The 24,762-nt window shown below is 36.8% G+C and overlaps 1 protein-coding gene and 1 pseudogene across 1 annotated transcript; both read left to right on the top strand.

Moving 5' to 3' along the window:
- Positions 1–8,058: 8,058 nt before the first annotated feature.
- Positions 8,059–8,993, top strand: LOC110221095 (olfactory receptor 5P3-like; annotated as a pseudogene).
- Positions 8,994–17,311: 8,318 nt separating this feature from the next.
- LOC110221056 (olfactory receptor 5p57-like) lies at positions 17,312–18,250 on the top strand. The gene has a single exon (XM_021005432.2). The coding sequence runs from the start codon at positions 17,312–17,314 to the stop codon at positions 18,248–18,250; it is 939 nt and encodes a 312-aa protein (XP_020861091.1).
- Positions 18,251–24,762: the final 6,512 nt, after the last annotated feature.

Here is a 24,762-nt window from a genome sequence, read left to right as displayed (position 1 = left end):
CTGAAGATGCTGCCCACCAGGAGATAACAGTTATATGCATGGTCATTAAATATATTTCATCATTAGGCTAATAATGACAAAAGGCTCATTGTAGGCCATCCCTCCAGTTCACAGTATCATGTTTTTAATGTTGCAGTGGTAATTGAATTTACGCTGACTCAATTGCCATTCTTGTCCAATACTGAATTCATAGAGACTGTTCACAATTGCCTAAGGAAAACATTAGATTCATGTTTTTGCTCCACTTTGGGAAGTTACAGAATAAAAATAAATGATATCCTCTTTAATTAAGGTCAGAGTTCCCAGGTAGGAAGATCAAAGCATTTTCCAAGTCTGTTTTTTCTGTAATATTTTGTTGTGTAACTTGCCATAGCTTTTTCACATCTCATTCCCTATAATGAAACATATAAGGACCAGAAATTGCTGTGATCAACCACAATTTTAGCTGCCAGCATGTTGCAATGTTAATTATACAGAAATGTGAAACAAATTGGATAAATTGAGGACATTTTTGAGTTCAAAAAGGCTTTGCAGGCTGGGAGAAAGAGATGAAGAACTGGCAAATCACTGATGTCAATTATGCTGAGTGGAAGGGTAACAATGACAAGTCTTCCCACACAGGATTTTCAGACTGCTCTCTGTCCAAAACGACTGGAGCTCTACTTGCTATTCAAATGCTTCCTCATCTACCACCATACCTACTCCAGTCTCCTTTGAAATTCTTATGCACGGTGGCCAAGCTCACCTTCTCAACTATGCACATCTTGCAACTCACACAACTTTCCCAGGTGAAGGGAGAGGATAAAGAAAAGGAGACCCAGCCTTTTAAGAGCATAATTGTTCTTTAGTTAGTGGATCAAAATCAAACGGAGGATCCTTTGGTAAGGTGGCTGTTGCAAATGCAAAATATTCCTGAATTCCATCTGGTCCTTCCTGGTGTTGCAGTGATGATGGCAGGTGGATGTGAAAGAAAGCAGGATTACAAGGACCATGTAGTTTTTACATTGTATTTTAAATACATAAAGTGGGGGAAAGGGAAGATATAGTCCCTCATATTGGATAGGTTTCTTTCTAAAAGACATGCTGACATGTAATGGAAATGCCATGAAGAAATTTAGAGCAAGTAGAGGCATTCTGTAACTAGTTCTGATATCCACATGGTAAAGAAGAGCTTCTTTGATTGACTATGGAATTAGAACTAGGGTACATTTTAAAATAATCCATGGTCATTCTCTTGTCCTGGGTACTTTCTAGACTTGCTGGCCTCAAAGGAGGCTTAGATGGCTACTGAGGACCTGTGGATGGGAAAGATGTTTCAGACCCTCCATTCCTCAGAGCCAGCATGAAACCAAGAGTGCTTAGCCCATCTTTTGAACTTGAGAAGGTCAAGAGAGTGAAACATATGGTGATCAAAGAGGGGAGGGGTGAGTCTAGCATCTAGGCTCTGAGGAAGGACCTTCAGGACCCAGCCAAGCTTTAGCTGAGACTGAGATTCATCTAGTTTATATGCCACATTTTGATGTGAACTTGGTAGGGAATACTGATATGTAGAAACTATGTTAAGTCTGAGTCCTCCCTTCCCAGGGATCAATGTGATAGAAACGAGAGTGTCCTCCTCCTCCAGGGATTGAGGAGTGGGGAATATTGGTTCTTCTGTGCTTGCTATGTTTTCCAAGTAAATACTCCATTTAAAATCTCATCAAAATTTTTTGGACAAGTGGAATAGGGGCAGTCATCACTGTCAGCTAACAGTAAAAGAACATATTGCAATGGGGGCTTAAGTCCATGGAATTGCATTAAAATATTACCATAAGTTCTAAGCAGGACCTTAGAACAGTGAAGGGAAGATGTAGTTGGTGTATCTCTGGAGCAATAAGGGCGGACTATGCACATATAAAAATAGTAACAACTATTATAACTCTAAATGTAACTGGGTCCTTGTTCAGTGATCAACAAGTGGATATAATCCTGGAGTAGCTGAACCATATCATGCATTTTTGTTATAAATCAAACCAGAAGACAAGAGGAAGTTATAGCCAAATGGGAAGGGGGTTTTGAAATTGTTTTTGGAGAGGCAAAGAACGGAGTTGGTGAAGCAGATAATGTCTTATCTTCAAAGGTGACAAGAAACGAATAATGAGACTTTTTTCATTTCATATTGCAGAGCATATAAAAATAATTTGAAAAAATACCACCAAGAAAATAATTGTAACTTATTTGTCAACATCTTTTACAAAAATGAGGCAGAAGAGAAATATTACATATAATTCTATAAGACCACCCAATTTAAAATTAAGTTATTTTGATGAGAATAGATGAGAAGAGTGAAAAAGATGTCAGGAAATATTCAAGAGGAAACAATGAAAGAATCCAAAAGAGCTTGTGATATTATTGCCTGGTTCATAGAACACCATTTCATGTAACAGCTAAGAGGTCACATCTAGAGGAGTGCCTTTGGGTATTATATCTCAGCAAGCTTCTGGATGGCAATTTAAACTTCAGATGCACTATGTCACTCAACTCAACATGTGTAAAAGCCCCTGTAGAACTCCAGCTCTGAGAGGCCACCTTGTTTTTCTGAGAAGGGAGGGAGACAGTGCAGTGGAGGAGGGAGGGAGACAGTTCTGAACATAAAATATAACAAAAATTCAGAGAATTAAGTAAACAAATTATAGCAGTGAGGACTAAAGTAGTTAATTGCACAAGCTCCAACTTGTCCTATAGTGTTCTGTGACCTGACAGGCTGATATACCTGCAGATCTTTGTAAGGAAATCCTTTCAAGCTTGTCTCTTTCAAAGACAGAGAGGACAAGACCAAATCATCTTACCAAGCTCCAGAACCTCTTTTCGCCTTGCATGACCAGGGAGTGAATGATCCTTATCTCTTGGCCCTCAGCTGACTCACAGCACATGTCAATTGTCCTATGGAAAATTTATGTGTCATATATCATACATGCTCTTGTATTCCAAGGAAATTTTATCAGGAGCCTTGAAAAGATTGTGAATACTGCCTTCACACATGGTTGTCCTCACTGAGAACATAGTACCTTTGTTCCAGGATCTGTAGTTCCTAGTAAGCTGAATTTCATAGATGGTCTTTCAGCCTCAGTTGTGTATATGTGTAACCAGTATGAGTTATGGCCTGACCTGAATGAATCTAATGAGTTTACCCGGACCAATTTTCATTCTTAGCAAACACTATCACAATCACAATCACAGCATATTGATTCCAGAACAATTTTGAGACCTTCCACACCAGATCATACTTACTAGTTTGGCTATGTTGCTATACAGTCTATCTCTTCAATTTTTAAAAGTCCAGGATAAACATAAAAAATAAATGAAGGCCTTTGGGAATTTTGAGGACTTCTCAGACAATTCTTCTGTGTAATGTTGTAATGTTTGTAATGTTCTCAATCCCAGTGGATTTCAATAAGCATTTTAATGATGTAGGTTACATTTGATGTTAGGGTGCTCAAGGGGTTATATACCAAATGCTACTAAACCCAACATAAATTTGATGCTGCCATGCAAAGAGAATAACTTGGAGTCTACAGTTATCATCTTCTTGCATAGGTACCACTGCTGTTCTTGGTTTTACTACTAAAATACTTAGATCTGATTTTTGCTTTGTACTCATTTAGGGAGGACTGTACATTCCTCATGCCATGTCAGACTTATATTGATTTCTATGTCTCTCCTTCCATCCCTCCCTCTCTCTCCTTCTCTCCTTCTATGTCTCTTCCTCCCTCCTTCCCTCTCTCCTTCCCTCTCTGGTTCTTCCTCTTCCTCTTCTTCTTCTTCTTCTTCTTCTTCTTCTTCTTCTTCTTCTTCTTCTTCTTCTTCTTCTTCTCTCTCTCTCTCTCTCTCTCTCTCTCTCTCTCTCTCTCTCTCTCTCTCTTTCTCTGTTTACCTTCCTTCTCTCTCTCTCTCTCTGTCCCTCTCACTCCTACCCTGCTTCTCTCTCTGTCCCTCTCTCTTTTTCTCTCTGCCTCTCTCTCTGTCTGTCTCTCCGTCTCTCCTTTCCTCTCGCTCTCTCATTAACAGCCATTTTTGATTTGGGTCTTCATTTTTCTGGTCCCCTGTAGGACCGTATAAAGTTAATGATTTGGAAGTGAGCTATAGTCATGGAGCATTATTACAACAGAGTAGTAAGTAAATTCTGATCTACACAGGTCACATCATATCTTGAAATATCACTATAACTGTAAGTACCTGATAGAAGATGGTTAGGTAAGGACACCTGAGGTAAAGATCTCTGTGTATATATAGGTACATTTGTTTCATGTATAACTGCCCCCTCACATTTTGAGATTGAGAATTTATGAGGAAGAAGTTCACTGACATCTGTTGTTTGATGTGGTGAAGAGAGAATTATACTTGAAGTTAGGAGACCTGGGTTCAAATCTCACTTCTGGGTCTTACTGGCTGTGACTGTGATTGTGGATAAATGACCAAACTTTGTGATCCTCAGTTACCTAATCTGTAAAATGAGAATAACAATATTTCTCCCTCAAAATTATGTGAGGAAAGTAATTTATAAAATTTAAATTGTGGTATTGAGTTATTAGAATTCTTTTTGTTTGATTATTATGCTTATGTTACCAACATAAATGAGATTTGAGGTTTTCAGAAGTGAGTTGTCTTCCACTGAACTAATATTTTCAAGTGCACATGATGTACCCTGAGGACCTGTCCTAGGTACTGGGCATACAAGGAAAAAAAACAATCGTTAACCTCAGGGAGCTTAAATTCTGTTGGAGAGGAAGCGATGAAGTATTTACACAGATAAATAAATACAAGGTAAATTGAGGAGGGACAGAGTTTAAGAAACTAGGCTAAACCTGTAAGTGGTGACCCACTAGCTGTCACACAAAGGAAGCTTGAGATTCTAAGAAGCAGAGATGAGGCAGGGCATTTGGAGCATGGAGGATGGGCTGAGCAGAGGGACAGAGATGAAGGTAGAATTCTGAGTCTGGGGAACAGAAAGCCGGCCATTTGGGCTGGAGTATAGAGTATATGGTGGGGATCACAGTGAAATAAATTTAAAGAGGGAGACTGGATTCAGGTTTGTGCAGGACTCTAAATATCAAGCTGAAGAATTGTTATTTTGTTCTCAAGGTAATAAGGAATGTTTTCAAGACTTGAGTGTTATGGTTACTCATGTGATTTAGGAAGATAACATTTGTAGGTTTTTAAAGGATAGTTTAGAGGAAGGAGAGATTGGACTTCTAATTAAGAGACTTTTTCAATAGTCCAAGTGAGAGGGAGTGCAAACTGGAGTTAGGGAGGTGGCTGTTTTAAGTGGACATAAGAGGAGATGTGATATATGTTGTGGTTTTAAAAGTGGCAAGATTTGACAGTTGACAAATTGGGAAAGGAAAGATAGAGAGAAGAGGAGACATTAATTCCAACTCTGCAAACGAGGGTCCCTAGTATGATTGTGGGGCTCTGAACAGAAATAACAAGTTATGGAGGTAAGTGGTTTTGGATTGAAGGTTGGATATTTTTGGACTAGTTGAGTTTGAAATGCCTTTGAGACACCGAGGTCCAAATGTCCAGCTATTGTTAATGTGCGGATTGGAGTTCAGGGCTGCAGATACCCACACATATATATGTGCATATACATATGTGTATTATATATCTGTACATATACACACATATACACGTATTCATATATTCAAAATCTGACAAAGGAGTCTGAGAAGGAAAGGCTAGACAGGGAAAAGGAATACCAGTACCAGCAGAACCAGTGTCATTAAAACTCACAAAGAGAAAGTATCCAAGAAAAGTAGGTGGTCTGCAGTGTCACATGCTTCAAAGAGACCAAGAATCAACCAGAAGGCAAATATTTATTAAGCACATGCTTTTTTTGAGCCGCAAACAGGGCAGCTAGGTGACACAGTGGATAGAGTACCCAGCCTGAAGTCAGGAAGGCCTATCTTCCCCAGTTCAAATCTGGCCTCTGGCACTAACTAGGTGTTTGACCCTGGCCAAATCCCTTAACCCTGTTTGCCTCAGTTCCTCATCTGTAAAATGAGATGGAAATGGAAATGGCAAAGCGCTTCAGTATCTTTGTAAAAAAAACACCCCAAAGAGGTCATAAAGAGTCAGACATAACTGAAAATGACTAAATAACAACAAAGGATACAAATACAAAGTCTGAAGCAATGTCAACCCTATAGGAATTTAAATGAAGAATTACAAAAATTTTGTTATTTATAAATTAAGAAATTATTGGCAACTTTTTAGAGAATAGTTCCAGTGGACCAATGGTGTTCAGAAACCAGATTAGAATGGGTTAACAAGTGAGTAAGAAGAGAGCAAGTGGACTCAACATGGGTAGATTATTTTTATTTTTGAGAGCTGATTGGGAAAGTTAAGATATAAACTATGATAACCTGAAAGGACAATTGAAGTTTTTACAGCATTGGACAGATCTGAGCCCATTTGTAGGAAGAAAGGAACAAGCACATAGATAAGAACATTAAAAATTAAAGGGAACTTTTCAATGGGGACAACTTAAGTAGGATGAAATAGAAAGGATGGAATCAATGAAACAAGTAGAGTTATTGTCTCTGGAGAAAAGGACTGGATCTTTTTCAGGGACTATTGCAAAGACAGTAGTGGATGACATGGAAGAGTTTTGAACTTTAGAAGAGAAAAGGCAAGGGAGCCCACAGGGACAGTCTTTCTTTTGTCAGAAGTGTAGTATGCAAAGTCCTCTCTTGAGAGGGAAGAGTGAGGTAGGAGGTGTTGAAGAATTCACTTAGTGCTCTACCGGTTTTTTAGTTAAAGTAATCTTTTTTCTTGTGGTCACAAAGAGCTAGAGCATTGACTCAGAAATGAGCATCATAGTCAGGTACTTTCTGAGCTGAACAGTGTCTCGATATTTTATATCCTTTCTTAATGGACTAAGAAGCGAAGAAAAATGAGTTTAGGAGTTGGGAGCAATAAGAACATCCCAGGAAAAAGTAATGTTTCAGATAATTTCTTTTATTTGGAGCCTTCCAAGCACCAACAGTCATGTCTGAGATCGTGTCTCATTCTGTACCTTCCCGATGAGAAGTGGTAGTTATTTCCTCATCAGTGTTTTGAAGACATGATTCATCACTCTTTTGGTTCGAGTTTTGAGATCTTTCAAAGTTGTTTCCCTTTTCGTGATTACTGTGGTTGTCACATAATATTTCTTCTAATTCTACTGAGTTACTCTGCATAAGTTGGTAGAAGTATTTCCACATTATTCCAGAGTAATCATATTCATCTTTGTCTTATGGCACAATACATTTTTACCACATTCCTATACCAAAATTTGTTCAGCTCTTCTCCAATTGACAGAATCAACATGTAAATAGGATATGGCTGCAGAAGGTTCAGCAAGTGTTTTCCATTATTTTACCTAGAAATAGCAAAAGCTTCCATGGGAAATTTTCTACCTTCTTTCAGGTTAGCAATATCTCACCTAATGATAGCCATCTGCAGTAATGCCAATTACTGGGAGCAGAATAACGTAAGATGACTTAGAACCCAGATTCCTCATTACTCCTCTTTTGTAATTTTAGAGCACAAAGATCATTTGGAAACAAGGATTTTCCTCATAGGCAATTAGCATCATGTGGAAAGTGGTCCTGTGAGAAATGAGGGATGATTAAGTAGACTCTGTTTCTTTGTAAGGGTGGCTACTTGGCCAAACAGCACTTACCCATGTAGATACAGTCCCTGCATATGTTTAAGGAAGGTTCCTATGGAGGGGATTAAAGCATAATTTTTATTCGTACAGACCTTTTCACATTGTCATAAAGACAACATTGGCAAATCATACAGTTTTGTTGGTCCATGGGAAAAAATTTGGAGGCAACAAATTTATTTATCTCTACTTTGGTTATGGGCAGCCTATCATGGTTCATAGAAGCAAAGTATTGGAGTAAGAAAGTAGAATGGAAATGTGGGAGGTGGTCAGTGAATGTTTCCTGAACACATTAATAGACATATCCAAAGCTTAATCCTCTATTCTATTTTAATCTCTTTTCTTTCTAATAGGCATCCTTTCAAAGACATATGTCTGACAACTGCACTGCTGTGACTGAATTCATTATTTTGGGATTAACAGGTGACCAAACCCTTTGTATCCCTTTTGTGATATTTCTGGGTGTCTATGCTGTCACCTTAGTTGGTAACCTTAGCATAATCACATTAATCAGAAAGAGCTCCCAACTTCACACTCCAATGTACCTTTTCCTCAGCCATTTGGCTTTTGTGGATATTGGATATTCCTCATCTGTCACACCTCTCATGCTCATCAACTTCCTTACAGGTAAGACCTCAATCCCTTTGGGAAGTTGTGTGGCCCAGTTTTGTTTTGTAGCCATTTTTGGGGCCACTGAGTGTGTCCCTGCTGGCTATGATGGGCTATGATTGATATATGGCCATCTGTAACCCCCTCCTCTACTCCACCAACATGTCTCCTAGGGTCTGCACTCTGTTACTCATCACATCATACCTGGGTGGTTGTGTTAATTCTTGGATTTTCACTGGTTTCTTATTGAATTTGTCCTTCTGTGGATCCAACAAAATTGATCATTTTTTTCTGTGATTATTCACCACTTTTGAAGCTTTCCAACTACCAAAATGATCTGGCTGAAATTCTTCCTCCTATCTCTGGTGGGTCAGTAATTACAATCTCAATGTTAATTATCCTGATCTCTTATGTATACATCCTCTTCTCTGTTCTAAAAATAAACTCCATTGATGGGAGATCCAAAGCTCTTTTAACATGTACTTCTCACCTCACAGCAGTCACCCTGTTCTATGGGACCACTACATTCATTTATGTGATGCCTAAATCCGGTTACTCAACAGATGAGAATAAAGTAGTGTCTGTTTTCTACACTATAATGATTCCCATGTTGAACCCCCTGATCTACAGTCTAAGGAACAATGAAGTAAAAGGGGCATTGAGGAAACTGATGAATAGGAAACGTCTTTTTTCATGATTCAACTCAATAAAATAAGTATTCAATAAGTATGTATTATGTTATTTGGTTTTGAAGATGCAAGTACAAAAATGAAACACTCTCTTCCTTTAAGGATCTAATATTCTGTTGCTATAATGGTTATGGTTAATTGATAACAATAAATGAGTTTTGGAAAGGCAAATCACTTAACACTTTGTCTCTGCTTCCTCATCTGTAAAATGAGATGGAGAAGGAAATGGAAAACTACTCCAGTATCTTTTCCAAGAAAACCCCAAATATTGTCATGAACAGTCAAACAACTGGAATGATTCAACAACAACAAAAAATTATTTTGATATGTTAAGTGTGGGAATTTAAATGTTGATTGCAAAAAGATGTGAAAATTCATGCAATGTTCCACAAACATAGACCTCCCACCTCTGCAAAAAGTAAGAAGAGATGTATTTTCATAACTCTTCTGAGGGTTGTGATTGGTTTTTTTGGACTCCTGTAAGACTCATTTTCTATTTATGTGTGGTGGTTGTTCTTTCTTTTATATTATCATGTTTATTCCTTGCGGGAGAAGCTTGTGGCACAGTGGATAGAGTACTCAGTATGGAATAAAGAAGACTTATCTTCCTGAGTTTAAATTCGGCCTCAGCCACTCATTAGCTTTGTGACCCTGGGCAAATCACTTAACCCCATTTGCCTGATTTTGCTCATCTGTAAAATGAGCTGGAGAAGGAAATGGCAAATCATTCAGTATCTTTCCAAAGAAAACCCCAAAACTTTCCAAAGAAAAATGAGTTGATGAAGAGTGAGACATGACTGGAATGAATGAATAATAATAAAATTCATTATATGTGTGTTGTTTTCTTGGCTATGAGAATCATCACTCTGTATCAGATCATGTAAATATTTTCTTTGTTTCTGTATTGCTCATATTCACTTTTTTTTTTAAAAGCAGGGCAATGTCCCATTATGTTCATATGACTCAATTTGTTTAGCCTTTCCTCAATCATTGGGCATCTGCTTTGTTTCCAGTTCTTTGTTACCCCAAACGTGGTGTTATAAATATTTTGGTGAATATAGGGATTTTCCTTTTGTAAATGAGCGTCTTTTTGCACAATACACCTGTAAAATGTATTCTTTTTCCTTTGAGATAGCTCTTTTTGAGAGGTGAGGATGGAGAGATACTAGAAGAAATTTAGGTTATGTTAAAAGAAAAGATATCAATAAAGAATCATTAAAAAATAAAAATCTTGCTTCTTCCTACTTTTTCAGTCTTACACTTACTCCCATCCATGCAGTGTAAAGTCTAGCTGCACTGGATTATTTCCCACACATGACACTCCATCTTCTGTGTCTTTACATTGGTTGTCTCATGTGTTTGAAATGTTTTGCTTGCCCACCTTTGCCTCTTAGTTTCCCTGGTTTTCCTGAAGACAGTTCACATTCCGCTTTCTCCAAGAAGTGTTTCCTCTCTAGCTGATGGTAGCTTCCTCATCTACTGTGTTTATAATTTATATGCATCTATTTATTTACATGATGTCTCTCCCAATACAATGTGAACTCTTAGAAGGCAGAGACTTTGCTTTGCATTGTATTCCAAGTTATAGCACAGAGCCTGTCTTATAGTAAGCCCTTAAAATCCGTATTCACTGGTGACTGACTTAGTTATCGTCCTTTGGATACTCTCCAGATTTTCACTATTTTCTTAAAATGAGGAGGTCAGGACTGAAAATAGCATTCTATATCTAGTATTATTAAAGCAAAATCCAGTGGAATTATCATCTTCCTAATTTTTAAAAATAATCTTATTTTTCCCAATTACAATAAAATTTTTAAAACTTTCCTTTTTTAAAATTTTGATTTCCAAATTCTTTCTCTTCCTCTTCTATGCCCTCATTGAGAATGCAGGCAATTTGATATAAGTTATACATGTACAGTCATGTAAAACATTGCCATATTAGTCATGTTGTAAAAGAAAATACAGACTCACAAAAACCCTCCAAGAAAAATAAAGTTAAAAAAATATGTTTTGATCTGCACTCAGACTCTGTAAGTTCTTTCTCTGGAGGTGGATATCTTTTCTTTCATCATAGGCTTTCTGAATTGTCTTAGAATAGTTAAGTTATTCACAGTTCATCATTTTACACTATTTTTCTTACTACGTAACAATGTTCTCCTGGTTCTGCTAACTTCAGTCAGCATAAGTTCATGTAAGTCTTTCCACATTTTTTTGAGACTATCCTGCTCCTCATTTCTTAGAGTACAATAGTATTCCATAACAATCGTATACCATAACTTATTCAGTCATTCCCTAATTGAATGGGCATCCCTTCAATTTCCCATTTTTTCTACCACAAAAAATTGCTGTAAATATTTTTGTATGTATTTTGAAATTGTCCTTTTCCTTGACCTCTTTGGGGTACAGACTTAGTAGTTGTATTTCTGGGTCAGAGGGTATGTACAGTTGGAAAGCCTCCTGGCCACAGTTCCAAATTGCTGTCTAGAATGGTTGGATCAGTTCACAACTCCACCAACAGTGCTTTATTGTCCAATTTTCCCACATACCCTCCGACGTTTATTATTTTTGTTTTCTGTCATATGAGCCAATCTGATAGTTGTGAGGTTTTTATTTGTCAGAGTTGTTTTTATTTGCATTTCTCTGATCAAGTGATTTTCATATGATGATAGATAGCTTTGATTTCTTCTTCTGAAAACTTCCTGTTCATGCCTTTTGAAGATGTATCAATAGAGTAATGAATTGCATTCTTATAAATTTGTTTCAGTTCTCTATACATTTGAGAAATGAGGCCTTTATCAGAGACACTAGCTGTAAAAATTCCTTCCCCCACCTCAGTTTTCTTCTTTCCTTCTAATCTTGGCTGCATTCGGTTTGGTTGTGTAAAAATCTTTTAATTTAATGTAATCAAAACTATACATTTTACATACCATAATGTGCTCTCCTCTCTCTCTCTCTTTCACTCTCTCTCTCTCATTTGGTCTTAAATCTTCCCTTAAGCATAGATTTGACCAGTAAACTATTCCATGCTCCCTTAATTTGCTTGTGATATCACCTTTTATGTCTAAATCATGTGCCCATTTTTATCTTATTTGAGTAGGTGGTATGAATGTTGGTCTATAACTAGTTTCTGCCAAATTGCTTTCCAGTTTTCCCAGATTATTTTGTTAAATATCAAATTCTTGTCCCCAAAACTTGGATCTTGGGGCTTCTCAAACGCTAGCTTACGATAGTCATTTACTACTTTATATCGTGTACCTAATCTATGCCACCGATTCTTTACTCTATTTCTTAGCCAGCAGCAAATTCTTTTGATGATTACCGCTTTTTAATACAGTTTCACACCTGTTACAGCTAGCCCACTTTCTTTCACATTTTTCATCGCTGATTCCCTTGATATTTTTGACCTTTTGTTCTTCCAGATGAATTTTGTTATTTTTTTCTATCCCTATGAAATAATTTTGATAGCTTGATTGGTATGGCACAGAATAAATAAATTAATGTAGGTAGAATTGCAATTTTATTCTGTTGTTTCAGTCTGTCCATGAGCAATAAAAATTTTCCAGTTGTTTAGATCTAACTTTAGTTGTGAGAAAAGTGTTTTGTAATTGTGTTCATATAGTTTCTGTGCCTGTCTTGGTATGTAGACTTCCAAGTATTTACATTGTCTGCAGTTATTTTAAGTGGAATTTCATTTTTTATTTCTCATTCAGCCTCAATCTCATCCGGTTGCCATGTCACATTTGGCTGTGAATATGATAGGGGAGACTGGCCTGTAGGAATTGTGTTAAGCCATGGCCTACCCTAACCAGGGAACAAAGTGGAATAAAGGAGAGTGTCTGCCTCCTCCAGAGATTGGGGAGTAGAGAATATTGGTTTTTCTGTGATTGCTATATCTTTCAAATAAAAATCCTTTTTACAATATCTCATTGATATTAATTGGTCAAATGGAACTGGGGTAGTAATTACTATCAGCTAACAGAAGAGGAACACTTAGCAATGGGGACTTAAGCCCACAGAATTACATTAAAACACCCATAACCACTGTGGAACCTTAGAACAATGAAGGGAAGATATAGCTGTCATAGTTCTGGAACAATGAAGAGAGACCAGGCCGATGTATAAATAGTAGCTTAACTATATTACTCTAAATGTAATTGGATTTTTGTCCAGGAATGAACAGGTGGACATAATACTGGAGCAGGTGAATCATATCTTGTACTTTTGCTATGAATCAAACCAGAATACAAAAGGAAGTTATAACCAAATGGGAAGGTGGTTCTGAAGTTGTTTTTGGAGAGGCAAAAAGGCAGTTGGTGTAACAGATATTATGCCAAAGGTAATAAGAAACATTTCATGAGACATTTTTCATTTTATGTTGTAGAGCTTTTAAAAATAAATTGCAAAAAGACAACCATGAAAATAATTATAGCTTAGGAGTCAACATCTTCTAGAAAGAAATAATCAGATTTCTCTATATTGCAAACAAAGTCTAGCAGGAAGAGATTGAAAGAGAAACTCCATGGAAAATAACAGCAGATAATATAAAATACTTGGAAGTCTACCAGGCAAGACAAATCCTGGAGCTCTGTGAACACAATCACAGAACACTTTTTACACAAATTAAGTAAGACCTAAACAAATAGAGAAATATTAAGTGCTCATGATTAGGGTGAGCAAATATATTACAATTTAACTAAAACTCATGTATTTATTTAGTACCATACAAATAAAATTACCAAAAAAATTATTTTATAGAACTAGAAAAAAATAACAAAATTCTTCTGGAAGGACAAGAGGTCAAAAATATCAAGGGAATCAATGAAAAAAAATGTGAAGAGAAGTGGCTTGACAGTACCAGATCTCAAATTGTATTACAAATGGGTGATTATCCAAACAATCTTGTACTGTTTAAGAAACAGAGTGATGGATCAGTGAAATAGATTAGGTGAACAAATACACAGTAGGGACCATAGTAATCTAGTGTTTGATAAACCCAAAGATCCAAGCTTTTGGGACAAGAAATCACTATGTGACTAAAATTGATGGGAAAAGTGAAAAGTAGTTTGACAAAAAAAAAGTGAAAACTAGTTTGGAAAAGTAGTTGGTCAAAATGGGTATACGATTTAGACATAAATGTTAATATCATAAGCAAATTAAATGATGCATGGAATAGATTCCCTTTCAGATATATGGATAAGGGAAGAATTTGTAACAAAACAAGATATAGAGAGCATTATGGGACTTCCTGGCCTCCAGCTGACTCACAGCATATGTCAACTGTCCTATGGAAAAATCTGTGTCATATACCATAAATACTCTTATATTCAAGGGAAATTTTGTCAGGAACATTAAAGGTTGTCAAAATTGCCTTTACACATTGATAACTGTCCTCACTATGAATAGCACCTTTGTTCTAGGGTCTGTGCTTTCTACAAAACTGAGTTTCATAGTTGGTTTTTCAACTTCAATTTTGCATATGTGTAATCAGTACATGTTATGGCCTGACCAAAATGAATCTGGTGACATGATGAGGACAAAGATTCATAGTTAGTGAGCATTGTCAGAATCACAATCACCGCATGTTGATCCCTGAACAATTTTTGAGAGCTTCCATGGCATATCATACTAATTTGGCTATGGTGCTATTCAATCTTCTCTTTTTTTTTTTCACTTTTTAAAAATCCTGGACAAACAGATAAAGAAAAGTTAATGAAGCCCACTGAGAATTTAGAGAACTTATCACATAACTCATTGGTGTGTTTGTAATTTTCTCAATCCCAATACATTTCAAAAGGCATTTTAATGATGGTGGCCACATTTGGTGCTAAGGTACTCAAGGGGTTATCTCCCAAATGTTATGAAACCCAGCATAAATGTAGTGCTGCTATGCCAAAGTAATAACTGGAGCCTAATGTAATCATCTAGTTGCATCAATAGGTACCACTGCTGTTCTTGGTTTTAGTGTAAAAATTCTTAGATCTGATTATTGATTTGTATTTCCTTTCAAGGAAGCTTGTCTCTTCCTCTTGACATGCCAAACATTATATTGATTTCAATTTTGTATAGGGCTGTAATGCATTTCTCTCTCCCCCCCCTCTCTCCTCTCTCTCTCTCTCTCTCTCTCTCTCTCTCTCTCTCTCCAGTAATGAGTGAGATTCATTCCTGATTTTGGTCTTCTTGTTTGTGGTCTCTCATGGGGCCATATGATGTTAAAAATTTAGAAGTGAGGTGTATGCATTGAGCATTGTTACATCATGTTAGTAAATAAAATTCTGATCTCTTATAGGTGGTGTCATATACCCTGAAACTATCACTACAAATAGTAAGTACATGAACAAACATAGATAAGGAAAATTTAAGTAGAAATCTTTGTGTATAAATAAGTACATTTGTTTTATTTATTACTTTTCCCTCACTTCTTAAAGTGAGACTGTGGGTGAGGAATTTCACTGATACATTTTGTTGGATGATGTAATGGAAAGAGAATTGGACTTGAAGTCAGGACTCCTGGTTTGAGTCCCACATCTGAGTCTTACTGTCTCTGATGGTGATTGTGGCCACGTGGCTGCACCTCTGTGATCCTTAGTTACCTCATCTGTAAAATTAGCAGAACAATATATTCTAAAAATTGTGTGTGGGGAAACAATTTATGAAATTTCAATTGCCAAACTGAGTCATTAATATTCCTGTTATTTGATTATTTTGATTATGATGCCAGTATGAATGAGGCTTGAAGTTTTTAAAAGTGCATTGTTGCCTTCCATTCAACTAATATTTTGATGTGCAAACTGTGCATTCCTTTCTTATATACTGAGGATAAAAAGAATAAAATGCAAAGCAGACCTTAATGTTAGGGAGTTTACATTCTATGGGAGAGGAAGGGATGAAATATTTAGAGAGATAAGTTAAGTACAAGATAAGTTATGGTGGGATAGAGTTTTAGAAACGAGGTTTGCTGTAAGTGTTGACTGACTAGCTGATACACAAAGGAAGCTTGAGATTCTAAGAAGCAGAGATGAGCTAGGACGTTTGGAGCATGGAGGATGGCTTGTACAGAGAGACAGAGATGGGAGTAGGAATTTGGATCTGGGCACAGACAGTAGGCAAGTTGGGCTGGAATATAGACCTGCCTGGGAGTAAAGTGAAATAAATCTAAAGAGCAAGACTGGATTAACATGGCATAGGAATATAAATATAAAGCTGAGGAATTATTATTTTGTCCTCAAATTGGAAAGATATTTGTTTAAGGATTGAGTAAGCAAGTGATATGATCAGCCATGTGCTTTAGGAATATCTTTTTTGTAGATTTTTAGAAGGTAGTTTAGAAGACAGAGAGAGTGGACTTTTAATTGAGTTTTTTTGCAATAGTCCAAGTGAGAGGCGATTCAAACCTGAGTTAAGGAGATGGCTGTGTGAGTGGACATAAGAGTAGATGTGATATATGTTGTAGACATAGAAGTTGTAAGATTTAACAGCTGACTGGTTGGGTAAAGGAAGATAGAGAGGAGAGTAGAGATTAATTCCAGGATTACAAACCAGGGTACCTAGAAGAATGGTGAGGCCCTGAACAGAAATAAGACATTATAGAGATATGTGATTTCAGGTTTGAGGTTGGGGATAAGATGAGAAAGAGCAGAGGTTCCTGTGATACATTTCCCACATTTTTTCAGGCTCACAATATCTCACCTAATGACAGCCCTTTGCAGTAATACCAAGTTCTATGAGCAAAATAACAAAAGATGACTTAGATTACCCATTCTGTGTGATTTTACAGCAGAAAAGTCATCCTGGAAACCAGGACTTTCCCCATAGTCAGAAAGCATGAAGTGAATAACATCTTCAGTTCTGCACAGTGATCTTTTGAGAGGTTAGGGATCACAGAGCAGACTCTTTCTTTGGAAGGGATTAACAGTGGTGGTTACTCAGCAAAATAGTATTCATGCATTTGGATGTAGTTTTGGCACATATTTAATAAAGGATCCTATGGTGGGAATCAAATTATTCTTTTACTTTTACAGGCTTTTTTATACTTTTATACTTTTTATACTTTTATACTTTCAAAAGGTCAAATAGAATAATGTTTGTTATCAGGGAAAATTTTGGAGGAGACGAATTTATTTATCACTGCTTTGCTTATGAGCACCCTGCCATGGTGCCTAGGAGCAAAGTTTGAGAGTAAGATAGTAGGATGGGTATGTAGGAGGCGGTCAATTAATGTTTCCTGAGTACATCAATAGATATATCCAAATCTTAATCCTTATTCTAATCTTAATATTCTACTTTATTCTCCTTTTCTGCTGTCTAACAGGCACTCTTTCCAAGACAGATGTCTGGCAATAATTGCACTGCTGTAACTGAATTTATTATTTTGGGGTTAACAGATGACCAAACCCTTTGTGTCATCCTCTTTGTGATATTTCTGGGTGTCTATGCCGTCACCTTATTTGGTAACCTTTGCATAATAATATTGATTAGAAATAGCTCCCAGCTTCATTCTCCAATGTACCTTTTTCTGAGCCACTTGGCTTTTGTGGATATCGGTTATTCTTCTTCTGTCACACCTCTCATGCTCATTAACTTCCTTGTGGACAAGACCTCAATTCCTCTGGGTGGCTGTGTGGCCCAATTTTGTTTTGCAGCTACCTTTGGGACAACTGAGTGCTTCCTGCTGGCTGTGATGGCCTATGATCGCTATGTGGCCATTTGTAGCCCCCTACTGTACTCCACCCATATGTCTACTATGGTCTGCATTCTGTTACTCATCACATCCTATCTGGGTGGTTGTATAAATTCTTGGATCTCTACTGGTTGCTTATTGAATCGGTCTTTCTGTGGACCCAATAAGATTAATCACTTTTTCTGTGATTATTTACCACTTCTGAAACTTTCCAGCTACCAAGATGATCTTGCTGAAATTCTTCCTGCTGCCTCTGCTGGGTCAGTAATTATAGTCACAGTGCTAATTATCCTAATCTCTTATGTATACATCCTCCTCTCTGTCCTGAAGATAAGGTCCACTGAGGGGAGATCCAAAGCTTTCTCAACTTGTACCTCCCACCTCACAGCAGTCACTCTGTTCTATGGAACCAGTACATTCATTTATGTGTTGCCCAAATCTAGCTATTCAACAGATGAGAATAAAGTGGTGTCTATTTTCTACATTGTAATCATCCCTATGTTGAACCCCTTGATCTACAGTCTAAGGAACAATGAAGTAAAAGGGGCCCTGAGGAAACTGGTGAGTAGGGAACATCTTTTTTCATGAATTCAACTCCCAACAAGTACTTATCAAGCACATATTATGTCTTTAGCACTATGTTCAGTTTCAAGGATGCAAGTACGAAAATGAAACATTCCCTTCCTTTAAGGATCCGATAGTCTATAGATAAAATAGTTATGATTAAGTGATACCAATTAATGGGTTTTAGAAAGGCAAGTCACTTAACCTGTTTGCCTCAGTTTCTCACGTGTAAAATGAACTGGAGAAAGAAATGACAAACCACTCCAGTATCTTTTCCAAGAAAAACCCAAATGGGTTCATGCAAATCAGACATGATTGCAATGACTGAACAACAATAAAATTCATTGTGTGTATTATTTTCTTGGCTCTGCTTTCATAACTGTATCAGATCATGTAAATAATTTCTGTTTCTTTCTTAATCATATTTTTTTTGTTTTTTTACTGTCCAGTAATATTTTATTATGTTCATAGGAGAAAATTTGTTTAGCTTTTCCTCTTTGTTACCACAAAAGTGGTGGTGTAAATACTTTGGTCTATGAAGGGAATTTCTTATATCAATGTCCACCTTTTTTGCATAATACACCTGTAAAATGTATTCTTTTTTTCTTTGAGATACCTCTTTGTGAGGGGTAAGGAGAGAGAGATACTAGAAGAAATTTAGATTATGTTAAAACAAAAAATATCAATAAAGAATCATTAAAAAATAAAAATCTTGCTCCTTCCTACTTTTTCAGTCTTACACTTACTCCCATCCATGCAGTGTAAAATCTAGTTGCACTGGATTATTTGCCTTTTCCCACACGTGATACTCCATCTTTTGTATCTTTATACTGGCTATCTCACATTTCTGAAGTATTTTTCTTGCCCACCTCTGCCACTTAGTTTCTCTGGTTTTCCTAAAGATGTTTCCTCTCTAGCTAACAGTACCTTCCTCTCTAAGATTACGTTTATGTATGCACTTATTTATTTACATAGTGTCTCTCCCAATACAATGTGAGCTCTTAGAAGGCAGGGACTTTTTTTTTCTTTTCTCCTTTTTCCAAGTTTTAGCATAAAGCTAGCATATAGTAAGCCCTAAAAATCCTTGCTGTCTGATGTACAACTTTGTTGTCCCCTTTTGGATGTTCTCCAGATTTTCAACATTTTCTTAAAATAAGGAGATCATGAGTGAAAATAGTAGGCAGAATCCAGTGGAATTATCAACTTCCTAATTTTTTAATAAACTTTTATTTTTTTGCAATTTCAGATAAAAAATTTAACATTTGTATTAAAAATTTTTATTTCCAAATTTCCCCTTCCCTTCCTCTTTTATATCCTCACTGAGAATGCGAGCAATTTGATATAGGTTATAAATGTGTAGTCTGGAAACTAAATTATTTTATTAGTCATGTTATGAAAAAAACCAAAGGCCACACCCCCAAAAAAACCCAAGACAAATAAAGTGGTTTTTTTTTTTGGCTAGGCAATGGGGTTAAGTGACTTGCCCGGGGTCACACAGCTAGTAAGTGTTACATGTCTGAGGCTGGATTTGAACTCAGGTCCTCCTGAATCCAGGGCCGGTGCTCTATCCACTGCACCACCTAGCTGCCCCTGACACATGAAGTTTTAAAAAAAGCATGTTATACATGCACTGGGACTCCATCAGTTCTTTCTGGGGAGATGGATTGCATTTTTTCATCATAAGTCTTTCTGAATTGTCTTAGATTATTGTATTGCTGAGAACAGCTAAGTTATTCATAATTCATCATCATACCCTATTGTTCTTACTATGTATGATGTTCTCCTGGTTCTGCTCACTTCACTTTGCATCAGTTGGTGTAAGTCTTTACTCATTTTTTGAGATCATCCTGCTCCTCATTTGTAAGAGCACAATACATGCCATCATGATCATATACCACAACTTATTCAGCCATTTCCCAGTTGATGAGCTTCCCTTCAATTTCCAATTCTTTGCTTCCATAAAAAGAGCTGTTGGAAATATTTTATACATATAGGTCCTTTTCCTTTGATCTCTTTGAGGTACAGATCCAGTAGTGGTATTGCTGGATCAAATAATATGCACGGTTTGAAAGTCTCTTGGCCATAGTTCCAAATTGTTCTCCAGAATGTTCAGACCAGTTCTTAATTCCATCAACAGTGCTTTAGGGTCCCAGTTTTCCCAACCCTCTTCAACATTTGTCATTTTTATTTTTTGACATATTAACCAATCTCATATGTGTGAGGTAGCACCTCAGAGATGGCTTAATTTGCATTGCTCTAGTTGAGAGTGATTTTCATGTGACTATAGATTTCTTTCTCTGAAACCTGCCTGTTTATATCATTGAACATTTATTAATTGGCAAATGACTTTTATTCTTATAAATTTGACTCAGTTTTCTATATATTTGAGAAATTAGGCCTTTATCAGAGAAACTTTATGTAAAAATTTACCCCCAGTATTCTGCTTTCCTTCTAGTCTTGGCTGCATTAGTTTCGTTTGTGCAGAACTTTTAAAATTTAATATCATAAGAACAATCCATTTGACATCCCATATTGCTGTCTTTCATGTTTGATCATAGCTTTTCTCTTATCCATTGATGTGACAGGCAAACTATTCCATACCCCCCTAATTTGCTTATGATGGCACTTTTTGTGTCTAAATCACGTACCCATTTTGACCTTATCTCAGTATACAGTGTGAGATACTGATCTATACTTAGTTTCTGCCAAACTTCTTTCTAGTTTTTTCAGTAGTTTTTGTCAAATAATGTTTTCTTGCCTCAAAAACTTGGATCTTTGGGTTTCTCATATACCAGATTACTATGGTCATGTGCTATGGTGTATTTTGTACCTAATCTATTCCACTGAAGCACCACTCTATTTCTTAGGCAGTACCTGATTGTTTTGATGATTCCACTTTGGAATACAGTTTGAGATGTGGTATGACTAGGCCATCTTCCTTGACATATTTTTTCATTGATTCCCTTGGTATTCTTGATCTTTTGTTCTTCCAGAGGAATTTTGTTATTATTTTTCTATCTCTATAAAATAAATTTTTGATTTCTTGATTAGTATGGCACTGAATAAGTAAATTAATTTAGGCAGAATTGTAATGTTTATTTTTTTGGCTCTGCCTGCTCATAAACAAAAAATATTCCCCTGTTCTTTAGATCTTACTTTATTTGTGTGAAAAGTGTTTTGTAATTGTGTTCATATCGTTTCAGGATCCATTTTGGCAGGTAGACTCCCAAGAATTTTATGTTGTCTACAGTTATTTTAAATGGAATTTCACTTTCTATCTCTTGCTGTTTAACTTTGTTGATAATATATAGAAATGCTGATGATGTATGTAGGTTTATTTTATATCCTGCAACTTTACTTGAGTTGTTGATTATTTTAACTAGTTGTTTAGTTGATTCTGCAGGATTCTCAACTGTTATCAACATATTATATGCCAAGAGGAATACTTTTGTTTCCTCATTGCCTCATTCCAATTTGCATTTTCTTCTATTTTTTCTTCTTTTGATTTTAATTTTTTTCCTGATATGTCATTGAATCATTAGCTTCTACTTGCCCAATTCTAATTTTTAAGAAATTATTTTCTTTAGTGAATTTTTGATACACCCTTTGATACACCCTTTTTCATTTCATTTCATTTCAATTCTACTTCTTAAGGAGTTCTTCTTTTCAGTGAATTTTTGTACATCATTTTCCAATTGGCCAATTGTGCATTTTAAGAATTCTTCTCTTCAGCAGATTTTTTTTGTGTCTCTTTTATCATTTGGCCTAATCTGTTTTTTAAAGTTTTATCTTCTTTTTCTCCTCCTCCTCCTTTTTTTTTTTTTTTGGTGAGGCAATCAGGGCTAAGCAACCTGCCCAGGGTCACATAGCTAGTAAGTGTCAAGTGTCTGAGTCTGGATTTGAACTCAGATCCTCCTGACTCCAAGGCTGGAGCTCTATCCACTGTGCCACCTAGCTGCCTCTTAAAGTGTTATTTTCTTCTGTAATTTTTTTCATCTCCTTTGCCAAGGTATTTACTTTTTTCTCACAATTTTCTTACATCACTCACATTTCTTTTCTCAATTTTTCCTCTACCTCTCTTACTTGATTTTCAAAATCCTTTTAAAGCTTTTCCAGAAGTTGATTTTGGCCCTGAAACTTGTTCATATTTTTCTTTGAGCTTTAGCATGTAGCTGCTTTGATTTCCTTGTCTTCTTCTAAGTTTGTGTTTCAATCTTCCCCATCACCATAGTAACTTTCTATGGTCAGGTATCTTTTTATTGCTGTTGTTGTTTGCTCAGTTTCCTAGCCCATTTCTTGATTTTTACCCTTATGTTTAAGTTGAACTCTGTTCCCTGGGTGAAGGGGGTACTGTCCCATGCTTCAGGTTTTTCATGCTGCTGTTTTTGGAGCTAGTTCTGTGGTGTGTGTAGGTTTCGAGTTTTTCCAAGCTGTTATGATCTAAGGAAAGATATGATCACTGCTCTCCTAGCCTGTTCTCTGGTCTGTGAGCAATCGCAAGCAGTGTTTTCTGCCCTAGAGCTGTGACCAGGATTCCTACTCCTGCTAGTGCCTCTTCTTGACCTGAGACTGTGAACAAGAACTCAATATGGGCAATGCGAGAGAGTCCTGCTCCCAGTGTCAGCAAACGGTGCCCTGTAATTTCCTTCTGACCGGCTGTTTGACCCCCTAATATTCTTTGGAGCTCTCAGCCCAGAGGCCATCACTGCCAATTCAGTCAGCCTCAACAACTGCTGTTGGCTTGTCAGGCATGACTTGCACTGTTGCAGGGTGAGCTGGCCTATGCTGCACTCTCACTTCACTAGGACATGCCTTTCCTGATGACCTTCTAAATTGTCTTGGGCTGGAAAATTGTTTCATCTTGATCTGTCATTGGTTCAGCTACTCCAGAAGTCATTTTGAAGAGTTATTTTAAAGTTGTTTGGAGGGTAATTTGATAGAGTTCAGGCAAGTCCCTGCCTTTAGCCTGCCATCTTGGGTCTGCCCCATCACCTTCTTAATTTTTGATCTTGTGCTGCTCTTGATTCAGCCTACATTTCTATCATTCCTTCTCATTGACATGATGCATTATTCAAAAATGAGTACCTTTCCCATTGCGTTGTAATTTTCATTTTTTGAATTACTAATTTAACATTTAACTTTGATTGTAATTCTGCACTGTCTATTTATTCTGTTCTATCTTTTCTACCTTTTACCCAACATGACATAATTTGGGAAATAATCACTTTATGATATTATTCATCATAATCACTCCATAGAATGATTTGAAATCTGACAGTGCTAGTCCCTCTTTCTCTTTTTCTTTATAATTTCCTTTTACATTATTGTGCAGTTCATATAGGCTCTTGGGGTACTTATCCCAACTCACACTGACACTGATGGGTCAAAGTCCACAGAGCAAGGCTGGCTACATCTGCCCTCAAATTAGTAGGGGTGACCAAAAGGTATTATGTAATTTTATAAAATGCTATTAGCTTGAATCCCTGTCCCTATTCTGATGTGTTATCCACAACATCAATCTCCAGTGCCAATTGATATCTCACTAATATGATCATTTGATGCAGTGTTTAGTTCCTCAATGTCATTTCACCAGTTGTCATAAGTTAGCTTTACAAAGGGATATTTACTGAGAAGATATAGCACAACCAGAAGTTAGAAACATATGCCATTAGCATACTCTCCTATACTACCTCAGTCCCTGGGAGAGCAGACTTAAACTGAAATCAATGGATGCAAAGCACTGACTCTATCAAGTTCATTTCCAAATGCGGGACAGCCAATGAATGGTCTTTCTCTAGCTTGTAAGAACTGGGATCTTGACTGTGAAATCAGTGCCTTACTGGGATAGGTTCCGATTTCTTTTTAGTGCTCTGCTAGCAGTCTGGAATTGGGTACCTACAGAATCTAGTAGAGACTCCAGTATCCAAACCTCTGACATCTTGCTCTTCTAACCTTTTGAAACACATAGTCTCAGCCTTCTTAGCCTCCATCTAATAAAAAGTCAGAATAGACACAACAAAGGCAGAAGCAGACACAGGGCCATGTATACATGGATTCATGCCACTTGGGTGGAGATATGAGGCCACTGAAACTAGTTTGGAATGTTAGGAATTTTCCTAACTGGAGGCTTGGAGCATTGTGATTAAATTTATAATTTTTTTCATCTAAAAATTCTCTAAAGCTGAAAAGGAAACCACATAGACCTTTGGGGACAAAAATTCATACTTAAAATGAGCTAAACTTTATTATGTAGGGATGGTGCATGGAGATTTAGGAGGGTAAATTGACACATTCTTCAGGAGAAAGAGAAGTATTCTTCTGATTATGTTTCCAGAGTAGGCTAGTGAGGAAATGGAGTGGGATATGGTGGAGGTATCTATTGTGACAGGCAGCTCTTGAGTATATGGCCAGGCAGCAATTTGAGGCATTGTTGGAGCTGGCTTGGCCTGATATAGTGGAACAAATGAGGCACTTATTTTTGTGTACTAAAATGGAAACTTCCTAAGTAGAAAAAATATTGTATTGATCAGAGTTTA

The sequence above is a fragment of the Phascolarctos cinereus genome, unplaced genomic scaffold (assembly GCF_003287225.1).
Source record: "Phascolarctos cinereus isolate Bilbo 61053 unplaced genomic scaffold, phaCin_HiC Scaffold_9;HRSCAF=440, whole genome shotgun sequence".
Classification (NCBI taxonomy): Eukaryota; Metazoa; Chordata; class Mammalia; order Diprotodontia; family Phascolarctidae; genus Phascolarctos; species Phascolarctos cinereus.
Note: the sequence above shows the minus strand (reverse complement) of the source record. Positions and strands in the feature narration are given on the sequence as shown.